Here is a 23,614-nt window from a genome sequence, read left to right as displayed (position 1 = left end):
ATGAAGCAGGCAGATTCTCACAGCTTGCCCTTCTTTCCACATCTCAATATTAATCATTTATATGGCATCTTCTGCGTGTGCAGCGCGTGTATTTATGTGTGACTGAACGCGGCGAACACCTCGAAGCAATAACTGACCGGAGGATCAATTTTGCACAGTGCTCCCTGCGATCCCGATGCAATCACTCCTCACCTCCCTTCTACTTTTTTCTGAGAAAAGAGCATGATTGCCCCCCCCCCCTCTATCCCCCCCTCTATCTTTTGGCTGCTCAGGTTTATGAATACACTCTCGTGGGAGAACTGGCAAAACTCATCTGCAGACTTGTCTAAGTGTAAATCTCTCATTGTGAGATAAAAATCTGAATATTTAAATGTATTTTTCTTTCAAAACGCAGACTGCTTCGGGAGGGTTCAGTTGCAGATGCTATCTACTGTAGTCTATGGCTGTTCTCTATGAAATATGGATGCTCTGATACTGAGCTATTTTTACCACAAGCGCTGGATCGGTGCTGGCAGTAGAAGATCACAGTGTGACGAGGGATTGGGGAGAAGGGGGGGGGGCTGTACATATGTCCTGTTTCTATGGTTACTGTTGGCCTGGGGGTGGAGTTTCTGACAACTGATTTGTAACTACCCCTCGAACAAGCCAGCTGTTGGATGCCCAGCACGATGAAGTTCTGTACGTCAGCAAGTAAAGGGCGCTGTTGTGGAGAAGATGAAGCACCACTCCACGGGGGCCCATTAAGTTTCCTTTGTTATAACATCAAGTGATTTTTCAGAGAAGTGCGCAACGCCGTCTGTGCACAGGCTCGATTCGTCGAAAAACTTTGGCAACTTTGATATTTACTCTTTTTTTCCTGTAGTGAGTTGATTAGGTTTTCGTGCACGTAAATGGTCTGCAAAGCCTACAATCACAAAGTTTATCAAACATTGTGACATCATCATGTAACCCTCGTACTCCTTTTGGCTAGCGCTCCATCAGATTGATAGTGATAGCATGAGGGGCAGGACATCTCTAAGCGGATGACCAATCACAACAGAGCCGGCCAGTTAACCAATCAGAGCAGACTGGGCTCTGGTTTCAGACAGAGGGTGAAAGAGGTGCTGCAGCACAGGCAGTATGAGAAGAATTAAGAGCTTTTTTGAACAATAAAGCATGGAGACATGTCACAGTAGAGGCACAAAGAACATATGTAAACCTGGAAATGAGCATAATAGGGTCCTTTTAAGGTCCATTGGCGAATGAATATATTTATCTAAGGTGCGTACAATATATATTGAACCACAACATAAAGCTTTTTTTAAAAACGTTTTGTCCAAGCCATGCACGATGTTCCCTGTTTCCAGCCTTAATGCTAAGATAACGAGCCTAATGTTTAAAATTATATGAGTGTTAAAAAATCTACTTATCTAACAAAATAATATAATGGGATGTCTCAAATGTGAAACATTTGTTTGTTAGTAAGTAAGTAAAACTTTATTTATATAGCACCCTTCTCAACACGGATGTACAAAGTGCTTTACAGTACAGTACACAGGACACAATTCAAAGTACAACTATAAAATGTAGAATAAAAGGCATAAAACAACAGCAGGTAACACATAGGATAAAACATAGGATAAAACACGAATGAAAGACAGCTACTAACTCACCTCCTCCGGCGACCCAAAGGCCTGTCGGAAAAGGTGGGTCTTTAACTGCCCCTTAAAAATCTCTATTGAGGCAGAGGCTCTTAGTTTCTGGGGGAGTTCGTTCCAAAGCCTTGGGGCCACCGCCTCAAAGGCACGGTCCCCCTTAGTCTTTAGCCTGGTTCGGGGCACCCTTAGGAGGCCTTGCTCAGAGGACCTCAGGGCCCGGGTTGTGCTGTGAGGGTGGATAAGGTCATTAAAGTAGGCTGGGGCTTGGCCATGGACAGCTCTATATGTGAAGACCAATACTTTGAATTGGGTTCTGAGATGGACAGGGAGCCAGTACAGGGCAGAAAGGATCGGAGTGATGTGGCATGTTTTTTTGGACCGAGTGAGCAATCTGTACGTATGATTTATTTCCATGTTAGAGCATTTTAATTTAAAGCATTACAGCCAATTTTGACATAATGTGTTAATAGCTTGACTTTAAAACAATGTATACAAATGCAGCGTGGTTGGTGTAACCTGGATAGTATAGAACAATTATGATATATAGAGTATTATTCCACTTGCTCTGGGCTGCAGGACTAAAACAATCCTCTGCCGTTGATGCTCTCTAAACGTCAAAATAAATGAAAGCCATTTTTCATTGTTAATCTGTTTTGTAAATCAGGTCAGGTTGTACTGTGGCAAAATCAAGCAGCCTATTATCAAAAGCAGACAGTGCTTGAGCTCAACGTCGCATTCATCGAAAAATGTTGGGCATCCTCAAGAGGAAATCATGTTCGATCTAATTGGCTCTGACCTTTTTAAATAACCTGTCTTGATCTGTGAACCTGCTAAATTGTGATGCCTGCGGATGGGTTACAAACGAGCAAATTCTTCGTGTTTAGATCAAGAAAATCATATAACACTAGAAGGCTTGATAGCATGGCTGCACAAGTGATGGGGATGAAAGGATGAAACCTGCCGTCACCCTTGTCCGTGAGGAGCACTTTTTAATTAGCATTATTCCCTGTGCAGTTCTTCAACTCTTTGATTGTGCACTGTGAAATAAACAAACGCTCACACACACAAATGCATGCACAGGATAATTGAAACGTGTGTCTGGCATGTTTCCTCTCCGTCCTTCGGGCTAATTAGAGCTGCAGAGCCGAGAGAATACTACACACTCGCTGCAGACATCTGATCGCTTTGATCCACACGCGCCAGCTGTTGCACCAGCTCAACCACCTCAGATTCACTGCTGTGCTCTTCCTTTATTCCTTCTATCACTTTGAGACATCCTTATATATTACAACTGCATGGCGGTGGAGGTTTCTGCACATCAATACAGAGCTGTAGTTATAGATTTTACCCTTGGCGAGAGATTTGTGGAATTTGTTAGAAGGCAATGATGAGAAGTAATTGTTAATATCCCACTGGATTGATCCATGTGCTCACCACATAAAACAATATTACTGTAAGTCTTAATGCACATTTAGTCTGATATATTATTATTAGATGTAGTTTATATTTCAAGGCCAACAGTGCAGCGTTGCAAAGATTTGTACATTTGAATGTGCATGAACCACAAATTGGAGGAATATATATTTTGTCGCTGTAAACCACGTTTTGGGAGATTTTGTGTCCATGTAAAACAGTTATTTAATTTTTTTAAACCTTCATTTGGAGTTTTTTTTGCTTGGGAAGCTCGAATATTGATTTTTTTAATTGTTCTGCAGTCTTATGTGACCCTGGGTTTATAAGCCTCTTAATAAACATTTCCAATTCCTACAGGATGATTTGAAAAAACGAATACTTGAAGAAAATAATTGACCTTAGTGGGGTTGAGCCAAACACTGAATCCCTACAACAAATATCCAGTGTCTATCAGATCTTTAAATGGACAATAAATTGCATTTTCACATATTTTCCTTTTCACATTTATTTGATGGCACACAATCAACCATTCCTCATGAAGTCAACTCAATACAAACAGCTAATAAATCATATGATTTCATATAAAAATCAGAATTTTACTTTCCTTCTTTGTATTTCCCCAGCCCTTCTTTACGCCACCATCTTTGGTAATGTGACAACAATCTTCCAGCAGATGTACGCCAACACAAATCGCTACCACGAGATGATTAACAGCGTGCGGGACTTCCTCAAACTCTACCAGGTGCCAAAGGGCTTGAGTGAAAGAGTTATGGACTACATCGCCTCCACCTGGTCCATGTCTCGGGGCATAGACACTGAAAAGGTACGTCAGACTGCGACTTCTTTACTGGTCCTACTGCAGCCGGTGATTACTGGTTGTTTCCTAATTTTCCTGATGTTTTAAAAAAAAAAATGTAAAGGTTTTTTACATCCATTTGGGATTGAAATATCTAAGTTATAACTGCACGTAAAACCACAACAACTTTCTGGATTGAGCTTCCTTTGTTTAAACATGTTCAGATTTGTTGAGAAGTGAGCAATGCCATCTGTAGCATCTCTACTGTAGCTCAACGTAGCATTCATCAAAAAACGTTGGCAACTTTGAAATAAAATGTGTCCTACTAAAGGTCCATTGGGGATGAAATATGTTCATCTTAATTGCTAAACATATACACTGCTCTTAAAATCACTATGCAAGTTATTGTTGTACCTTTTAACTTTTGGTCGAAGCAAGGCTAAGTCTTTCCCCCTGTTTCCAGCTATTATGTTAAGATAAGTTAACCAGCTAAATGTTTAATGTGACATTTGAGTAGTATTAATCTACTTTTGTGTTTTTTCTTGTGTTGGACTAACATCATGAGAAAAGCATGATAGCAGTGATACCCATTTTTCAGTTGTTCTATGCTAGTAAACCTAAAAACCTCTGCTGTTGGTGCTCCCTGAACGTCACCAGAAATTAAAGTCATTTTTCATTGCTTATTTGTTTTTTCCTAAAACAGGTCAGATTATTCTTAGGCAAACTTTAGCAGCCTATCATGAAAAGCAGACAGTGGTATGGCATTTATTATGGCACAGTAACCATCCATCCTACTGAATTCAGATGATGCCAAAATTATTTGAGTGTGGAAATTAAACATTTAAATCTGGCAGCAGATAAATTGAACTGGCGCCGCTCTGATTGATTCGAAGCCAGAAAGCATTCATAACGCTGCGTCCCATTTAAATCCACCTGTCCAAAATCCAATCATGGAAAAAGTTGTATTATTTCACCTCAAATTTGAACCATCACTTGTAACAAGGTCTGGATTTTGTCATGGGGAAATCTGTAGTCAAAATCAAACTGTGATAATTATTGTGTCCCCTTTATATCTTGCACTGCATCTATGTTTTATTTATTTGTCTGGCTTCCGGCTACACTAAAGGGTCTAAAAATGGCGAATAATCCCTCTCTGCTTGACATTCATCTTCAAAGAGATTTGTTTCAGCTCTCCCACAGCCTGCCATCCTGGTGATTAGTAGGTGTGCTTAAACAACATTCTGCCACTCTGTGACACACAGCACAGAGGAGGTGGTCGTGTGACCTTTATATGAAATGATACAAATGATTCATACTGGACATATTGAGACCAAACCAATGGGTAAGTGGACTTCTAATGAAGTATTTCCTAAAGCAACTGAAAAATAAAGAAGCTCCAAATCAGCTAGTTGTAGTTGAAAACACACCTAAATTGTGACAGTTAATTAATTATTTAAAAACAGCAATACTAACTTCTGAAAAACTTGCGTGCAGACATTAATTGGAGACTTCAGGGTGCATTTGTTAAATGAACTTCAAAGGGCCCTATTATTCATATTAGTATGTAGTGTCTCTACTGTGACATGTCTCTATGCTTTAATGTTCAAAGGCTCTTTAATTTTCTCATGCTGCAGCACTTTTTTCACCCTGGGTGTTTCTCAATGTCGAGGACGCTTCCTTGGTAGCACATGTCTTCCGAGTCACTTGCTTCAGAAGTGAGGCAAGAATCCTTCCTAGCCTCGGAAAACGAATAATTGTGGAACAGGCTAACAGGTGTGCAGGTGGGCGTCATATGAGAGACCCCGCCTTAAATGGAGCGCGATTTCCGCCAAAGATTTGGAAATTGGTCCGTGCGCAAAGCATTGTGGGGATTTTAAGACCGCGGAGTCTACATATGTACAGCCTCGAAATTTCTCGCTACGAAGTACGCTGGCCTCGGTAGAATTCCAATTATGCTGGACAGTCCTTCGGCGGCACTCAATGACGTAGTATGCTTGAGATAGTGGCTCTGGAGCAGCCTTCCTCGACATTGAGAAACACCCTCTCTGTCTGAAACCAGAGCTCAGTCTGCTCTGATTGGTTAGCTGGCTGGCTCTGTTGTGATTGGTCAACCGCTTAGAGATGTCCTGCACCTTAGCCTATCACGTACAATGTGTTGGAGCGCTAGCCATAAAAGGACAAGTGTTACCGATGTCCCTTTGTTACTGAAGTAAACAAAGGAGTCCAATGGGCATTTCAGGCACGGGGGTGGGGGACCAGACCAGACCATTTACTTCTACAAGTAAACTCTGAACATTTAGATGTATTATATATGTACTGGAAAAGAGTATCCAGAGACACATGACATGTTTAACCCTCCTGTTGTCTTCGGGTCAAATCTGACCGATTTACTACTTTCATCACCTTTTTGTTTTAGATTCGATTGCATTAAGGCTTTATGAAATCCTTCACAGTAGACATTGAACATTGAACATGAAATTGCTTATCACCACTTTCATTGAATTTTGGATGATTTAGTCAACTTTGTAACACCCATTGTGTTCCTGGTCTCACACACACACACACACACACACACACACACACACACACACACACACACACACACACACACTCCCAATAGGAGCACAGGGCTTCTTCTCTGCTCAGCTGTTATAAACAAGGCAATTAAAGAAAGAAATGCTGTTATATTTCATTTTAGTGAACCTGTAAAAAAAAGTGCACACTGGCCAGGAAAAATATTATCAACTATATCACCAACAAACCAAAACCCATTACTGTAAATGGACGGCATTTATATAGCACTTTTCCAGTCTTTACACTTATGGCGCGTTTCCACTGCAGGCCTCGCTCGGCCTCGCTCGGTTTGGTTAGGCCTTATTAGGTCCGGCTCACTTTAATGCTGCGCTTCCATTACAGTTTAGGGACTGGGGCAGTTACTATAGTAACGCAGTGTAGGCGGAGCCGTGACGTCATCTTCAACGAGAGCCCCAGAAAAACAACACAGCCGTTAGCTCTTAGCACTCAGAGCTCACGGCTCTTCATATCTGTTCAGAAACTAGACAAAAGTTAAACAAGTACAAACCACAGACTGCCTGTGTCATGGCGAATACAGTCGCTGGTTTATTTATGTCTGTATAGGCCGTTGTTGTGAGTGTGGACGGTCGGAGCATATAACGTTAGCTTAGACAAGCTACATTTAGAACACACGCATTTTAAAAGGGTTTTTCGCCTGCCGTCTATCTGCAGACTTGTCAAAGCATTAATTCATGGTTTTTACTAACCGGTATGAGTATGTTGTTACTTCGGCATCATTTTGAAACGTGTATTACAATTAAATCACGGTCAAATATGTTCATCTTGTTGTAGTTGTAGCCCCCTTGCCAGCGATTCTCTCTCTAGTTTAGCATACTCAGCCCGACTCAGCCTGGTTGTTCCTGGCCCTAGAACCACGATTTAGTCGGGCCAGAAAAAAGGTTAAAAAATAGCTTCGGGCCAAATCTAGGCCAAGTGGAAACGCAACCAAAAAGGGCCCCGCACGGCTCGGCACGCTTAAAGCGAGCTACCCGCTGCAGTGGAAACGCGCCATTACACACCTCGTGCCATCGGGAGCAACTTGGGGTTGAATATCTTAAGGATACATTGAACCATCCTTATAATTTCTTTTTTTATGCATGCTTAGGTAACATTAAGCTGTTTTTGGCTCTTTTCTGCTGTAACAATGTCAATGTCCCCTCTGGGACTAATAAAGGTATTCTGATTCTGATCCTCCCTCACAGTTGCAGCCTCTTGCAAGTGTTTAGTATAAAGAAATGTGTAAAAATGTCTGTTGATTTCTCCCAATCTCAGTGAAGTAACAGGCAGAAAACCCACATATTGTACATGTGAGATTTGTTTGAGATTTAATTTTTTTTTTTGACTGACAAATAAAAGTCTAATTCTACCATAATAGCGATGTGATGCCCCACGTGAAGTTTGCCTTCTCTAAATTAAGTCATGGCAACAGATCATAACTCTATGATCGCCTAATGGGACAATAACAAGGATTCAAGGCTTTCATTGTCATTCGTACATAGCTACAGTGTAGTTATGTCGATGATAATCTTAGGTCCCAGGCTCCTCCAACAGTGCAACACAATAAAACAGATCAAATAGTGCAAGTAAATACAATAAACAATGCACGATTTTCTTTGAGCTCTTAAATATAACTCATTATTATCTGATGAGAGACAAATCATCACACAGCTCTCGCTCTACTCTTCAGGTGTTGCAGATTTGTCCGAAAGACATGAGGGCAGATATCTGTGTTCATCTCAACCGGAAAGTTTTTAAAGAGCACCCGGCTTTCCGCCTGGCCAGCGACGGGTGTCTCCGAGCGCTGGCCATGGAGTTTCAGACCATCCACTGCGCCCCTGGGGACCTGATCTACCACGCCGGGGAGAGCGTGGACAGCCTCTGCTTCGTGGTGTCGGGGTCACTGGAGGTCATACAGGATGATGAGGTGGTGGCCATTTTAGGTGAGTTAACATTTCATGCTGTGAGACTTTTCAGCAAATTACGCAGCATTTATGGCATAATCAATAATGCAATTCAGCACTTATGTTTATTTAATGAAAGAGGCGGACACCTTCTATTCCCCCAGCTGTCCTGCCCTAGATCTGCTCAAGTTTCAGAGTATAAAGTTATCTGATTTAAAAAAACAAACAAAAAAGTGACAGTGAAGCAGAGATCTAGGATGCAGATGTTCTGCTGCTACAGTACCTCACTGATGTCTAAATGTGTTTTCTACAACAGCAGAAAAAATAGCAGTGATGATGTCGGAGAGAAAAACATTCAGTCAAACTGTCCACGCACGGGCACACTGTTTTGCATCATAGTTACAACATTTGTTATGCTTAAAATCCGCCTTTTCTTCCTTTACATGCTGTTTCGGGAAAACAGCTCTTTGGTGTTGCTGAGTCATACATTCAGGATTTGGACAAAAATATGTTTGTCACAGTTGTCACAGAATACAGACTGGATTATAAATACATAGACACATACCACAGACCCGGCGGCAGACATACATCTGTGGGCGGGCATTTGATTTACCAGGGCGGGCCCACCCTGACACTTACATTTCCCGGGAAATCTGAATTGTCAACGAGGGGGAGGGCGGTAGTTAGACGCTCGTGATTTGTCAACGGGGGGGGGGGGGGGGGGGGGGGGAGGGAGGCGCTCGTGAATTGTTGTTACGGAAAGAGAGGGGTTTTAGGTTGCCATAAGGCTGTTGGCGGTCTTATTATACATCTGTTGGTTGGTTTGGTGGCACATTTGTAACGCTGTGCCAATGTGGGCAAGCACGCAGGCAAACTTGAGCGCACACAGGGTGGAGAGGTGGAGTGAGAGAGTGAGAGAGAGAGAGAGAGTGAGAGAGAGAGAGTGAGAGAGAGAGAGTGAGAGAGAGAGAGAGAGAGAGAGAGTCTAATGTGCCTGCATCTGGCGCTGAGTTGCCATATTCCTTTTGTGAGCTCTTTTTGTTCGTGAACCACTTCCTGATATCCATTGTTGCAGATAAATATAAATGATAATAGCCAGACTAACCTAGCAGGAGTAAACTGACAGTCTGCTGTGCCGCATCTCACAAAAACACACTTTAAAAAAACACACGACTCAACCCAGCGAAAAACCACTCTCGCGCGCAGACTTTCATTCAGACTTTCATTCAGACTTTCATTCAGAATTTGATATTAAACTAATCTTTCAACATAGTTTAATACAAAATAAAATAAATATTAGGACAAAGCCCTGCAAATAACAACAATAAACATAATAATAAAAAAATTAAAATGTTTTATTCAGCCCTGATTAAAACAGCGGGCCCAAATCCTGGATGGGCATCTAAAATAAGACCCGAACTGATAACAGTATAATTATCATTAGCCGTTTCTAATGCATATTGAAAAGTAAAGAAAACAAATAATTGCTAACTGTTTTGACCTTTCTACATCTCTCTTTATCAGTATTCAGAGGAAATGTTTGTTTGTTTGTAGCCTTTATTTAACCAGTTGAAAGCCCCTTGAGATCAAAAGATCTCTTTTTCAAGGGTGACCTGCAGAAATAACAATTTCCCATGCCTACACTGGCTAAATCACAGCACAGTATTGTCGTCTTGGCAGTTTTGTCGGCTATCGGTTCCTCTTCACAACAATCACTAAACTGTCAGTTTGATACCATTGACCAGGGGTGGAAACAGGAAAGGAGCCTCAAATAATGAATAACTTACACCAATGAATCAGATTCTCATTAGCCTAATGGCACTGTAGAACCGAAACAACATGTCAAATACACAAGCAAGACATACTATATAATACTGTCCTCAGTCTGCTCGACACACAGGAGATCTAAGTGTTATTTATCATTAGCATCATCTGGATAGCCAACCCTGTCTCCTAAAAATTACGTTCCCACAGAACTAAACTGCATTCTCAATTACGTTTAGCTAGAAACGTATTTTCTCCCACGTTACGTTTGTTATGAACGTATCTCAAATATGTTTATTTTCTACATATCTTCTAGAAACATATCTTCTCCCACGTTACGTTCCTTATGAACGTATCTTAAATACGTTTATTTTCTACATATCTTTGCCATTTATTGCCTTGCTTATAATAATGATAATAGTCATTTATAAATATCATTTTAGAGCACACATTTGAAATCGAGAATCGGGCTCGATATATGGTTAAATTAAAATCAGTAGGCGAGGCTGTAATTTCGGCAGCTGTTACTCTCATGAGCGAGGCAGAAAATAATAGTTTTAACATGACAAAAAGCTGCTGTGTCGTTTATTGCACCTCAAAGATTAAAACAAATCCAGAGTTACTTGTTTCTGTACTTCCTCTAAGAAGAAAAGACAGTAAAAGAAGAGCTCTGTGGCTTCAGGCTTGATCGCCGTTCAAATGACAGCGTTGGTTTCCCCAAAAGTGGGCGGGGCTGTAAAGTGACGTTTTACTATCATCTATTATTCAAAACCATTCTATTTATTCTAACGTAAATTACATACCAGTGTTTTATCTTTTTATTTATTTGTTTTTATTTTAAATCGTATAATGTCGGACTTTTTTCCCGTCTGTGAGGAAAATAAATGGGGTTTAGAGCCTCAAAATACTGAAATCTGTATTTTTTAAAATCTTTTCCTTCTAATTTGTTATTCTTTTCTAAATAACACACTGTTATTTACTCAACCATAACACACAATTATCCTTGTTTTTATTTATTCATTTAATTCTATAATCTTGGGCTTTTTAGCCGTAAATAAAGTCACCGGAAACAGACGGGACATTTCGAGCGATACACACCACAAACCCACCGAACTGATTACCCAAGATCCTCAGCTTGAAGCTCGTTGATTGGATGTTTTAGCCGCAATAAACGCTGGGATATGGTGTTAATAAGTTGTGATATCCGAAAACGAAAAATAAAATAATACCTAATTCAGAGTGTTCTTGCTTTTCTCTTTGGAAGTCATCACATAACGGCATTGTAATACACGGTTCGGCTGCATTAAATATTATACATCTGCCGTAGTTCTTTATTTATAGAGCCCTGATGAGAAGAGTTCTAGACAAACATGAGGAACTGCCGCCAAAACTGAATACTTGATGTGGATCATAAATATATCAACAATTAAACAACATCTTCAATTTCTTTTCACAAAATACGTCTCCTTGCAGTATCAATACTAATTCGGCTGACTTTTATATTTGATCCAATTGGTAGATAGGTTACATTTACACCATAACGGTGCACAGCTGATAGAAAAGGACTTGTAGTTTTTAAAGATATTACTGATTTTCTTTGAATATAAGAATGTAAATACTGAGTTGAGAGAATAGTCAGGGGATTTGGGTGATGGGAGACACATCTATGGATTCACAATTTCAATAGCGTACCATTAAATGACGGATATACCTTTCTGTCTGTGATGTTTTACAAATCAGATATTAATGTGTAGAAGTAAAGCATGAAAAATAGTATAGCAATATCCTGTAAAATTATGTAAAAACATGAATAAAACTACACATCTTCAGATGTTATACATACATAAGTGTCCTACACTAATAATACAAAGTTATTATTAGTATGCTGTGTGTACCTTGTGTGCACCGCCTAGTGGTTAAAGCACGTTATTGAATTATTTTTGTTGAATAATGTTATTTGATGAAAACAATATTAAGAGTACATACTTTCATAGGGGGAAAGTAGAAGGTCAATGATAGAAATATAGAATATAAAAAGTCAAGAAGATACTATAAGTGATCTCTACAATAAAACAGTTTAGTGCCGGATGTACAAAGATATTAATAGGAGGTGCAAAACAGAAAAACGAATTAACCTTTATTAACACATTAAAGAATACTTTAGGTTAAGGTCTTATTTTAAACAAGAAAAAAGCTTTGGGGGTATCTATCTACCGATGAATATTAAGCCTGACAAAGTACTTAACGTCTAATATATTGCTTTCCTGCAATGTTAACTATGTTGAAGCACTTCTTTTAACTGATATTATACACATTAATTATACTCTTATGTATGTAGATAGAATAAGAAATGTGCAGAATATGACAGTTTAATGGTGGAGGTACACACATATTGATAGATGTCTTGTAATGCGCTGTTGAGGAACCTGCGACCCAAGTTGTGTATATGATCAATAAACCTTAGAAAATCTTGAAATCTTGAAAGGGATGAGCAAAATAGCCATTATACAGTTTTTAATTAACTATTAGTAGAGAATAACGAGTAATGAATATACTTTATAGAGATCTGCAGATAAATGTTTCGTCTTCTCAAGCACCACCTATCAAATATCTCTCCTGATTGTTGGCACTTGACAATCACCTTCCCTGAATTTTACTCAGGTGTAACTAAAGTCTGCTTTAAGGGTTGTTTATATTTCACATCATTAATCAGAATCTGCAAAGTAACTAAACTAAATGTAGTGGAGTAAAAATACCAGGTTAACCTCTGAATTGTAGTGGAGTAGAATTACAAAGTAAGCTGTCGTGTGGGTATATATTAATGCTGCCCATTATGGATATAAGCGATTTTTACCCATTTAGTAATTACATGTTTTAAATGTGTACACACCAATGTGTTTCCTATCGCCTAAACCTCCAGGGCTGTACACAGTTTAATACTGGCAACTTCTAATTTTGGGAAAAACGTCTTTTAAAACTACAATTCCCAGTAGATACGTGCCATAGAGAACATGTTGCGAAACACAATAGCCAGCATGTGTATTTCTCGGGGGGCGTTCGAGTCCAGTTTTGAATAGTCTGCCGTGGTTTCGTTCCATTTCAAAGAGCTTGACGCTCGGCGTAACCTTGGCGCACTACCACTCCAACATCACAGGGTTTTTCAACGGGACTGTAGTCCCAAACGATAGCTGGGGATTATGGGTAGTGTAGTGTCTTCGGCCATCCTAAATCTCGAAATGTCCCGTCTGTTTCTGGTGACTTTATTTACGGCTAAAAAGCCCAAGATTATAGAATTAAACAAATAAATAAAAACAAGGATAATTGTGTGTTATTGTTGAGTAAATAACAGTGTGTTATTTAGAAAAGAATAACAAATTAGAAGGAAAAGATTTTAAAAAATACAGATTTCAGTATTTTGAGGCTCTAAACCCCATTTATTTTCCTCACAGACGTTTATACGATTTAAAATAAAAACAAATAAATAAAAAGATAAAACACTGGCATGTAATTTACGTTAGAATACATAGAATGGTTTTGAATAATAGATGATAGTAAAATCTACGTCACTTTACAGCCCCGCCCACTTTTGGGGAAACCAACGCTGTCATTTGAACGGCGATCAAGCCTGAAGCCACAGAGCTCTTCTTTTACTGTCTTTTCTTCTTAGAGGAAGTACAGAAACAAGTAACTCTGGATTTGTTTTAATCTTTGAGGTGCAATAAACGACACAGCAGCTTTTTGTCATGTTAAAACTATTATTTTCTGCCTCGCTCATGAGAGTAACAGCTGGCGAAATTACAGCCTCGCCTACTGATTTTAATTTAACCATATATCGAGCCTGATTCTCGATTTCAAATGTGTGCTCTAAAATGATATTTATAAATGACTATTATCATTATTATAAGCAAGACAATAAATGGCAAAGATATGTAGAAAATAAACGTATTTTAGATACGTTCATAACGAACGTAACGTGGGAGTAAATACGTTTCAAGCTAAACGTAATTCAGAATGCAGTTTAGTTCTGTGGGAACGTAATTTTTAGGAGACAGGGTTGGGATAGCAGTCAATTGCTATTAATTGTTATTGCTTTTGCAACTTTTTTAAATTTGTTGCGGTTCAAATATGTAATCAGATGTTTTCAGTCATGTAAAAAATAAATTCATAAATATTTTCACGCTGTGTGAGAAGCTGTTGATTTTGTTGTTGATTACATTGAATCATAACACTTCATGTTTATAAGTTATAGTAAAAAATATCTCTCTGACCATTCCTCATTAGATAGTGTTAAAACCTGCTGGTATAACGTCCCCTTTATTTCCTCCCAAAGGACACATTTGTGTTGGATTAAAGGAATTGCCGCTTCAAAAAAGGAAAATCACCAAAGACACAGATTTACAAAAAAAACAGCAGGTTGTGAATTAAGTTTGTTTTTACTCAGAAAAAAAAAAATGGCCTTAAGAACTGCAGATGGTATTTTTCACAACCTGGGCCACCCAAGATGTCTTTTAATAAAAGGCATGATGTATAATGCTAAAGTAAATGGTTTGTCAATGTCGTATGTATTAATTTCCTTTTTGCTAGTATCTAGTTTTAACTCTTTCTCTCTCTGCAGGTAAGGGCGATGTATTCGGGGATGTTTTCTGGAAAGAAGTGACTCTCGCTCAGGCCTGTGCCAACGTCCGAGCTCTGACCTACTGCGATCTCCACGTCATTAAACGTGACGCTCTGCAGAAGGTGCTGGAGTTTTACACCGCCTTTTCAAACCACTTCTCCAGGAACCTACTGCTCACTTACAATCTGCGAAAGAGGGTGAGTGACTTTTAAAATAACACCAAGAAAGAACAAATTAGAATTCACTCAGTTCAGATTTGGGCTTTACACAATTCTTTTCAATATCTGGAGACTTCTGCTCTCTTTCAACTACAGCTATTTTCAAAATACTTGTTAGAGAAAAAAAGCAAGAAAAAACGGCAACTACAGAAAGGTAGTAAACATTCTGCTTTTCAATTAAAGTTCATTAGATTTCCTACTCAGTTTGATCTGTTACTGTGCTTCTGATCAGACCATTATTTTGAATGAAGAGCTTGAACTTTAAGTTCATCTCGTTTTTATTTGGTGTCATGACTCATAATTGCTGCACTGCTTTTTGCACTGTGCGTCCCAAAGGTCACATAGTAATATATGTGTGGGGGAGTGCAATGACTGCCTTTCTTTCTACAGTTTCTACAGGACCAGCTTTTTTCTTTCTCTCTATGTTTAGCTTTAATGGCTGCCTCTTCTCATGTTAAAGGAAGGAGACTAACATTATGTGAAATACGTTTGTTGCTAAGAGTTAGGCTAGAAGATGTATAACTGCTCTTTTGTTTGTCAGTTAAATATGAAGCTGCAGCTAGGAAAAAGCTTAGCTTAGCACCAAGACTGAAAGCAGGTGGAAACAGCCAGCACGGCTTTGTCCAAATGTACAAAAATCCACATACCACCATTTTGGAAAAACTCAAGCAGGGAAAAGCTAACTGCCTCATAACTTACAAGCGACAGCAACGTAACTTCAAATGACGGCAGCACTGATCATTGATTTTCTGTAACTTTCCAAGTCTGTTAGTTTTCTTTTCCATTAACCACTCTATAATCACTGCTAGAGCCCAAACCGTTTTCCTGTTAGTGGTTACTCCATCTGTCTTCTTCTGCTGTCCAGCACTCTGTCTTTTAACCTCTTTCCTTCTCCTGCCTTCTTTTCCTTTTCTTTACTGGGACAGTTCACCCATCATGAATCCAAAGTGTTGTGCTCTATACAAATATAAATATGAATATTCAAAAAGTATTCCACAGTGTTTTCTGATGGACACTAATGTTTGTTGTCCACAGCTGATGTTTAATTTATCTGATTTCTTTGTGCGGATTGATAGACCGTCTCTTGATCCTCCTTAGCGACGGTCTGTTCTTCTTAGCAACAGTTTGTAAGTGAGAATTAACAACATCTGAAATGTCCAAATTGACCAATCAGAATCAATTATTCAACTAAGCCGTGTAATAAAAAGTGTTATAGATCTTATTATGAAAGAAAAGCAACAAGACAAAAGGTGGCTTCTACCAGAAACATTGAACACACCGTTTTAGAAAAAAGGTACATTTGATAGATTTAATACCAAAAATGAAAACAAATCTAGCTGGGCTCATACACAACACATGCAAAAACACAGTTCCATTAAACAGCCACTCTTCATATCCTTTACCCAGAAATGAACATCTGTGATCAACAACTCAAGTGTGGCTACCAATCGTTACCGCATGCATAAGCAGGTTAGGCTGCCCCAGAGAGAACAAGTCAGATTGAATTGCCTGCATATGAAGAGGCAATCTCATCTGCTGCATTAAAGTCTCGATTCACCAGGGTCCCACTCTACTCTGAATGTATACTGCAGGGAAATCCAGAGATGGATTAAATAAGGAGCCTAACGCTGCCTTCAAGGAGCTTGTGAGGTTGTGTGTACGTCCTGGGAAATCCGACACACGATATGTTCAACATTCAAGTGGTTCGGGTTATGAGAACAGTGTTGCTATGAGGCTGAGAAGGAGAATAGATGTTGTCGGGCCTTTTTAGAAATGATGAATTATTTTGTATTTATTGCATTTCAGTGCCTTGCCCGGTATCTAAAAATGGGTATTTTTCTTGTTCCATTTTCTATCAAAAAACTTCCACTTAATACGTTGGTTGTTCAAACACTAGACTCTTCTCAAGAACATATCAGTCAGATATCCTCTGTTGGCTTTTATGTATAGCTGAAGCATTTATCTTTTACAGTTGTCTTTTAAATGTTTATAATATTTAAAATTAGATAATTAAACCCTGAAATATCAATATTGGCCTCACTCACCACTTTATTGTGTGTGCACTTAATGTGAAGCTACAGCCTGTTAGCTCAGCAAGGTTGTAAATTTAAATGTATTTTTGCTGAACCTGATCATTGCGCCCCCTACTGGCAGGTTAAGAGCAGTCAGTTGTTAATGGCAGAAAAAAAAGCTTAAAAAGCTTACAACACAAGTGTCCATTAGCAGTTGTGTGTTAAGCTAACAGTCTAACAGTGTGTGTTTACCCACGAAAGCCAGAGGCAGGATGTGAACTTTCCCTCTGTGTTGTGGGAATAACCTCTTTAAAGGAGACATTTACACATTTTGAAACATTGGCTTGTCTTCCTCACAATCTGTAGAATCAGTGAGATGAATACACCTGTTTATCGAACTCATTTTTCTCTGTTTTTATACTTCAAGAGATTAAATTGACTTAAGGCCCTCCAATGCTTGTATGCTTGCATTATATACAAGAAAGTAAGAGATAGTTTTTGTCATTGTGCTTTACTCATAATATCTTTAAATCCTTTTGTAGATTGTCTTCCGAAAGATCAGTGATGTGAAACGTGAGGAGGAGGAGCGACAGAGACGTAAAAATGAAGCCCCTCTGAACTTGCCACCAGATCACCCTGTAAGGAAACTCTTCCAGCGCTTTCGGCAGCAGAAGGAGTCGCGGCAGGAACCTGAAAAACTGGCTGACCATGACATCGAGAAGGGCCCTGTGTACGTGGACATCCCGATTGCCAAAGCAGCCGTCACAACCACCAGCATCGTCACGGTGACAGAGAGCCCAGCAACACCTTCATCTTCTATGCCTTCATCTTCAACTGCACTCAACTGCACTCCCTCAGACAAGGCAAAGCTGCAGGTGCCGGTCCTCGTCTCTCTTATCGGGGGCCGGGTCTCAGAACCGGTCAAAGTCAAAGGCTGGGGTCGCTTCAAGGAGTCCATGGCCAAACCTGACAATTGGAACAAAGTGTCCAAAGCCGAATCCATGGAGACTTTACCCGAACGGACCAAGGTGCACGAGTCACAAACGTCTCTAAAGAAGACAGACTCTTGTGACAGCGGCATCACAAAAAGTGATCTGCGCCTGGATAAAGTGGGCGAGTTTCACATTACGCCCCTGGACCGGAGTCCCGTGCAGCCTTCGGAGACCAGGCACGCCTTCTACACCATCCCGGAGCAGACGCTACAGGCCTCACTCCTGGAGATCAAACTGGAGCTGAAGGACGACCTCAAGAACCTGAACGTTCGAATGTCTGGCCTGGAGGCGCAGCTCACAGAAGCACTTCAACTCCTCAAATCGAGGAGATCAAATGCTGACTCTCCACAGCCACTTTTTGACATTTCTAGACCTGCTTCACCAGAACTGGACAAAGAAGACATCTTCTCTTGAAGGAAGGTACGTTAACAAATCAGGTTAACTCTGAATCAGCTGGAATCCAGTAATATCCAGATTACTTGGATAGGCTGCGATGGATGCACCATTTAAGTGATCAGGCAACAGTGTGGTCTTTAAGACGCACCGGCCTTTTATCATAGGGGTGTACCAGACCGTTTACAAGGCAACATCGTGTGGAAAAGTCGCGGGTGTATCCCAGAACTTGTCGGAGAAAAACCGAAAGATCGGGAGGTCATTCAAACACTGACAGCTCTATGTCTGTACATAAGTTCGGTTTATTTTTCCATCGCACTATAATGGAAAAATAGCTTGAGCGGTTTGATATTATCTCAATTTTGAGAGCGTCAGTGGAAGACCAACGTTATATCTCTGTTTTGAAATGAGTAGAAACAGCATGACCCACTGGTTTGTTATTGCATCATTTGTATGGGATTATTTGCATGTCACATAAAGTAGGCGCGTGTCTCTAAATTGCAGATGGTGCATATTTAATTAATTAAGGCCACACCGTGAGCCATTTGCATTATTTCACCATGACAGTGGGAAAGCACAGTCTTTCCAGATGTTGTAACAGGCGCCCGGTAATTTCCTCCAGCAATTGATGAACTCTTCTTATTAAATCAACTGCCAGGATCATTTTGAATAATACAACAGATAACTCTGGCCGAGCAATCAGATTTTCCAAGACGTCTTTTAGCAGAGCTAACAATTCCTATAAACCATGGGGGGATGAAAGGCACCACATGATCCATCTTTTCTGATATCTTGTATTTGTTTTTCTTGTGTACAAACACTACAAACACACATGTATGTACTGTATGAGAGCCATGAACTTCTAGCTTTGTTGATGCATAATAATGTGATGCAGATGGTACTGATAATGGCTGTGGCCCTTCCCTTATTTTAAAAACTGTAAAGTTATGAATGCTCTTTTGCACAATATTTCTTAAATAAAATGTATTTATTGTTAAAATATACGTCACAGTGCAGGTTTGTTCATGTAAGCAAACACAAAAGTAATTGGAAACTGTTATATTGATGAATTTTCTGGTGTACATTTTTCCATTTGTTGCACCAGTATGCATGATTCATTTGTGTCTCTCTTCACATTCACTGGAGGAAAAACACATCATCCCATGATGCCACCAGACACAAGTTGACTATATTTAAGGGACAAAGATGGTGAAAATGTTCAGGCTATGTGTTCGCAGTGCAGGTGATTTGTCTTTGTATTTGAAGCCAATATTTGGAGAGAACATCTACTTGCGTCCGGCTTACACGAACTTAACGTTCCCTAAATGTGCATTAAAACTTGGCGACAACCGAAAACACCAGACTGCTCCTGCATACACAGTGTCTCACCAACAATGTTCAACTACAAGTCATTTCATGTATGAATAAAGGAAACGGCAGGATTCTAAAGAGATAATATACCACTTTTTGTTCTTTATCAAACATTTTACTGTTTTGGGTAATTATTCAAAAACAGCCTTTTAATTAACTGAAATACACCCAGGCATTGTTTTCCAGTCATGATAAATAACATTGTTTAGGAAAAAGTATACATGTCGACAGCAAGTATGGGCGAAATGTCATGTATTTTTCTTTAAATTGTCATTTTTGTTTAACATTTGAACACAATGCAATTTCACCACAAAGGAAAAAGGTATTAACAGAGCAACACACTTATACAGAAAACAAACTGGATAGCATTTATATTTAAATTATTATTTTGTCCGTTACGGAAACCTTTCAAGTCCAGACAAAAGATACATTTCTAGTAAAAGTGAGTTCTGTCATCAAGCAATAATAATAATTGTGCATATTAAAGGACAATTTGAATGCTAACATATCCGTTAAGGCTCTTTAAAATTGTGTTTTCTGTTTATAAAATCAATAATAATTGTGCATATTTTACTGATACAGAATAATTTTAGGGTTAAAACAGCAGTTCAGGCTCTTTAGCTTTGAATAATGGAAGAAAGTCTAATAATATTCAGTAAATATGACTTACTTTTGCAGTTTTATTAACACCAGAATAACATAATTGAAAGTCTGGAACTTTACCATCTATACTGTCTTACACAAGGCAAAAATATAACCATCATTCTATATTATTTATTATTCATATTGATAATTTATGTTCTCTGTGAGACAGCACGACTCAGAGGGAAAATACGCTGTTTTTTTTTTCTCCAGCACATTCTGCGGCTCCATTTCCATCAAAAATTCAGCTTACTTAAAAATGCATGGGCATGTCATCACAGAAGTGAGAAAGCATTTGGTTTAGAGCCAGTGTTTGTCTTTATAGGTCTGCTTTGACAAAGAGTTTTGGTGGTAGAGAGACGGTTTGATTCAGAGATGGAAAAGCACTAAAATATGTTTGCTGTGACCTCTCTATCACAGAGAATTCATAAAGCTGCTGATAACACCAGTTCAGAAATCAAACCGAGGCAAAAAGAGGGCATAAAGTGTCTGTGAGGAATTCAGTCACAAGTCACATATCAAACGTATGTAATGCTAGACACAGTCTTTATCTAAAATTTGACATCAATAAATCTACAAATGTGGTAAAAAGGGACTTCTTCAGTTATTGGGATTACAATGGCACTTAATTCAGACACACAGTGACATGAAACAGACACATTTAAATCAGTATTATACTATGGTGAAACATTTTTACAATTTTTAAATTGAAAAAACTAAATTATTATTTTTTGGGTTTAATATTACATTTTTTCAAATCCATTATTGTTATGCAGATAAAGTGTTTACTGTTGTATTTAAACAAAAACAAAAAAAACACACAACACTAGCCTACAAAAAAAACAAAACAACAAAAACAGTATAAAAACAATCTTTGAGAAATGTAGAAATGTAAAAAATTCATAAAAATGAGGTGGGTTTGAAGTTATATCTGAACGACTTGGCATTAATAAAATCTAGCACATCAAATGCATTACACACACTACAAGCCAAGCACATCAACGTTTTTAGAATTACATGAAGGTACAGTATTGTTGGACATTCTGGGACATCCATATTTGTTAACAATAGCTCAATAGCAAGGCGTTTGGCTAGCTCATTAGCATAAAGACTATAAGCTGGGGAAACGGTTAGCATTGCTCAAAGTTAAAAAGCACCCACCAACACATCTAAAGCTCATTAATTAACACACTTTATCTGACTCTGTAAATCCAAAATATAAAAGTTATGTGTTGGTAAGCGTTTATAAACTTTGGACAAAGCCAGGCTAGCTGTTTCCCACTACTTCCTGTCTTTATGCTAAGCTAAGTTAAGTGTATTAACATACCGTTCTAGCTCCGTATAATGCAAGAGGGAAATACAGTTTCACATTTAACTCTCAAGGCATGTGAAGATATGTCAAACTAATCCTTCAAAAATAATGACTTTCTAGGGCAAGTTAGTTTTCTTAGTCAGAAGACAGTGTAGAAAGTGAGTTAAAGCTTTCTCTTTTCTGAAATTAGTGAATAGTAGGCTATGCATGAAAGCTCGGGACACACTGAGTCAGGATATTTTGAAATATTTTACAACAGTTGAACCACAACTGTTTAAAATAAAGTAAAACTAATGAAAAACGTTTTAGCTTGCTCTGACTTTTCATAATATACCAACAACAATGAGGTGCTGAATGTCATTTCAATATTATTTTTGTGATTCAACCATATTGAACCTGCATGGAAAAGAATATCTAATTTGTATAACAAATGACAATTGAATTGTTTTCTTAGAAGTTAGTAAAAGTGGGATATTTTCATATTAGCTAAAATAGTTTACTTCACTAATGACACTTGTGAATGACACCTGGCTGATAATATTTGTGAAGTTCAAGACACAAACAATGAATTTTAACGTTATGTTCTGTGACTTACTGTATTATTCTATTATAAGGATGCATTAAAACTGTAAATTCACAATTCTTTAAGTAACATTTTACAGTATCAAACAATAACTGAACCAGATAAAACAGATTCTTCACAATATAACAAGTCAAAAAGATCAAATGTGTTCCAGCTAGAAATCTGATTTTGTACCACCATTTGAATGCAGCCCTGCAACAAAGATATGGCATGTTGAGAGAACTTCCACCTACACCTGTTTTCGAAAGGCTGAATGTTTTTTTTAAAAATACTATAAATATACATAACTAAAATGGGATGTAGGTGCACTCTAAAACTCAGAGACAAGATCCTTGAAAGCAATATGTAGTTCTGTGCTGTAACATTTATAAACAAAGGTCCAAGTCGTAAGGAGAACTATGAGAAACCTTTTACAGTATACTGCACTACGACTTCATTACATTTACCCTTAACATATTAAACCTTTGATTGCTACTGAAAAGCATGCAACACTGTGCCTTCATAATATTGCCCCGTACTCCTTATCAAGGCCTGCAGTGAGAAAATTACTCCTTTGAAACAATTTGAACACAGAACTATTTTTGTGGTCAGCTATAGGAAGCTGCCTGGTTATAAAACCTTACACATAAATATATATATGCACAAATAATATTGCAATGTTTAGATTCTTATGAAAGAGAAACATTTTGTGTATGGTTTATGTAATATGCTCAAACACATCAAATTATGAGAAATGTATTTATTTCAAGCACAATGGGAACTCTTTGTTATGAAATGTGACACACTGTACTATTCATAATAAATATTTTATACACTGTAGCCTGTCTTTTCTCTTTGGGGAGTGCATGGCATCCGTTTATCCGTCAGTCTTTGTCTTTCAGCTCCCCTGCCACTGAGAGCTGGGAAAGTGAAACTCAGCAGGTGTTTTTCTCCCGCTGATCTTCTCACGTCAGATTAACCTCGCAGTTTCGTGCTCATTTAAGAGGATTCATTGCTGAACCCCGCTTACATTGATCCTACTTAGGTGCCACAGATATGATAATCCCAGGAGAACAGAAATCAACTAATGGAGACACTCGAGGCTCGCCACAAACAAGATGGTCCAGATTTAGTAAGATTTAAGCAAGTAATATTGTATTTATAGTATATAACACCAGGTTTATAGATAAATGAATGGAGGACACAAATACAAAAGACGCACATTAATTACAGCTCCAACACAGGGATAAGATAAGATAAGATGTACTTTATGAATCCCAATTTGGGAAATGTTTTTGTTGCAGCAGCATAAAACAAAACAAGGAATTGCACATAACAAATTAAAAGAATATAAATAGAACAATTCTAAAATAGAAACATCACAAAATAGAACCAGCATTAGAGAATAAAAC

At 38.6% G+C, this 23,614-nt stretch overlaps 1 protein-coding gene across 6 annotated transcripts in view; it reads left to right on the top strand.

The window, feature by feature from the left end:
- The window catches only part of kcnh1a (potassium voltage-gated channel, subfamily H (eag-related), member 1a), a 50,424-nt gene extending 29,197 nt beyond the window's left edge, over nucleotides 1-21,227 (top strand). For 5 of the 6 annotated variants that reach the window (XM_034237832.1, XM_034237833.1, XM_034237831.1 and 2 more), the window contains 4 exons: nucleotides 3,674-3,873; nucleotides 8,108-8,360; nucleotides 14,701-14,897; nucleotides 17,473-21,227. In XM_034237832.1, coding sequence (XP_034093723.1) covers nucleotides 3,674-3,873; nucleotides 8,108-8,360; nucleotides 14,701-14,897; nucleotides 17,473-18,336 — 1,514 coding nt within the window. In that variant the 3' untranslated portion in view covers nucleotides 18,337-21,227. The remainder of the gene's footprint in view (nucleotides 1-3,673; nucleotides 3,874-8,107; nucleotides 8,361-14,700; nucleotides 14,898-17,472) is intronic. The other variant, XM_034237836.1, reaches the window with a different exon arrangement.
- The last annotated feature ends 2,387 nt before the right edge of the window (nucleotides 21,228-23,614 follow it).

The sequence above is a fragment of the Gymnodraco acuticeps genome, unplaced genomic scaffold (genome assembly GCF_902827175.1).
Source record: "Gymnodraco acuticeps unplaced genomic scaffold, fGymAcu1.1, whole genome shotgun sequence".
Taxonomy (NCBI): Eukaryota; Metazoa; Chordata; class Actinopteri; order Perciformes; family Bathydraconidae; genus Gymnodraco; species Gymnodraco acuticeps.
This window is presented reverse-complemented; position numbering and strand designations above follow the sequence as displayed.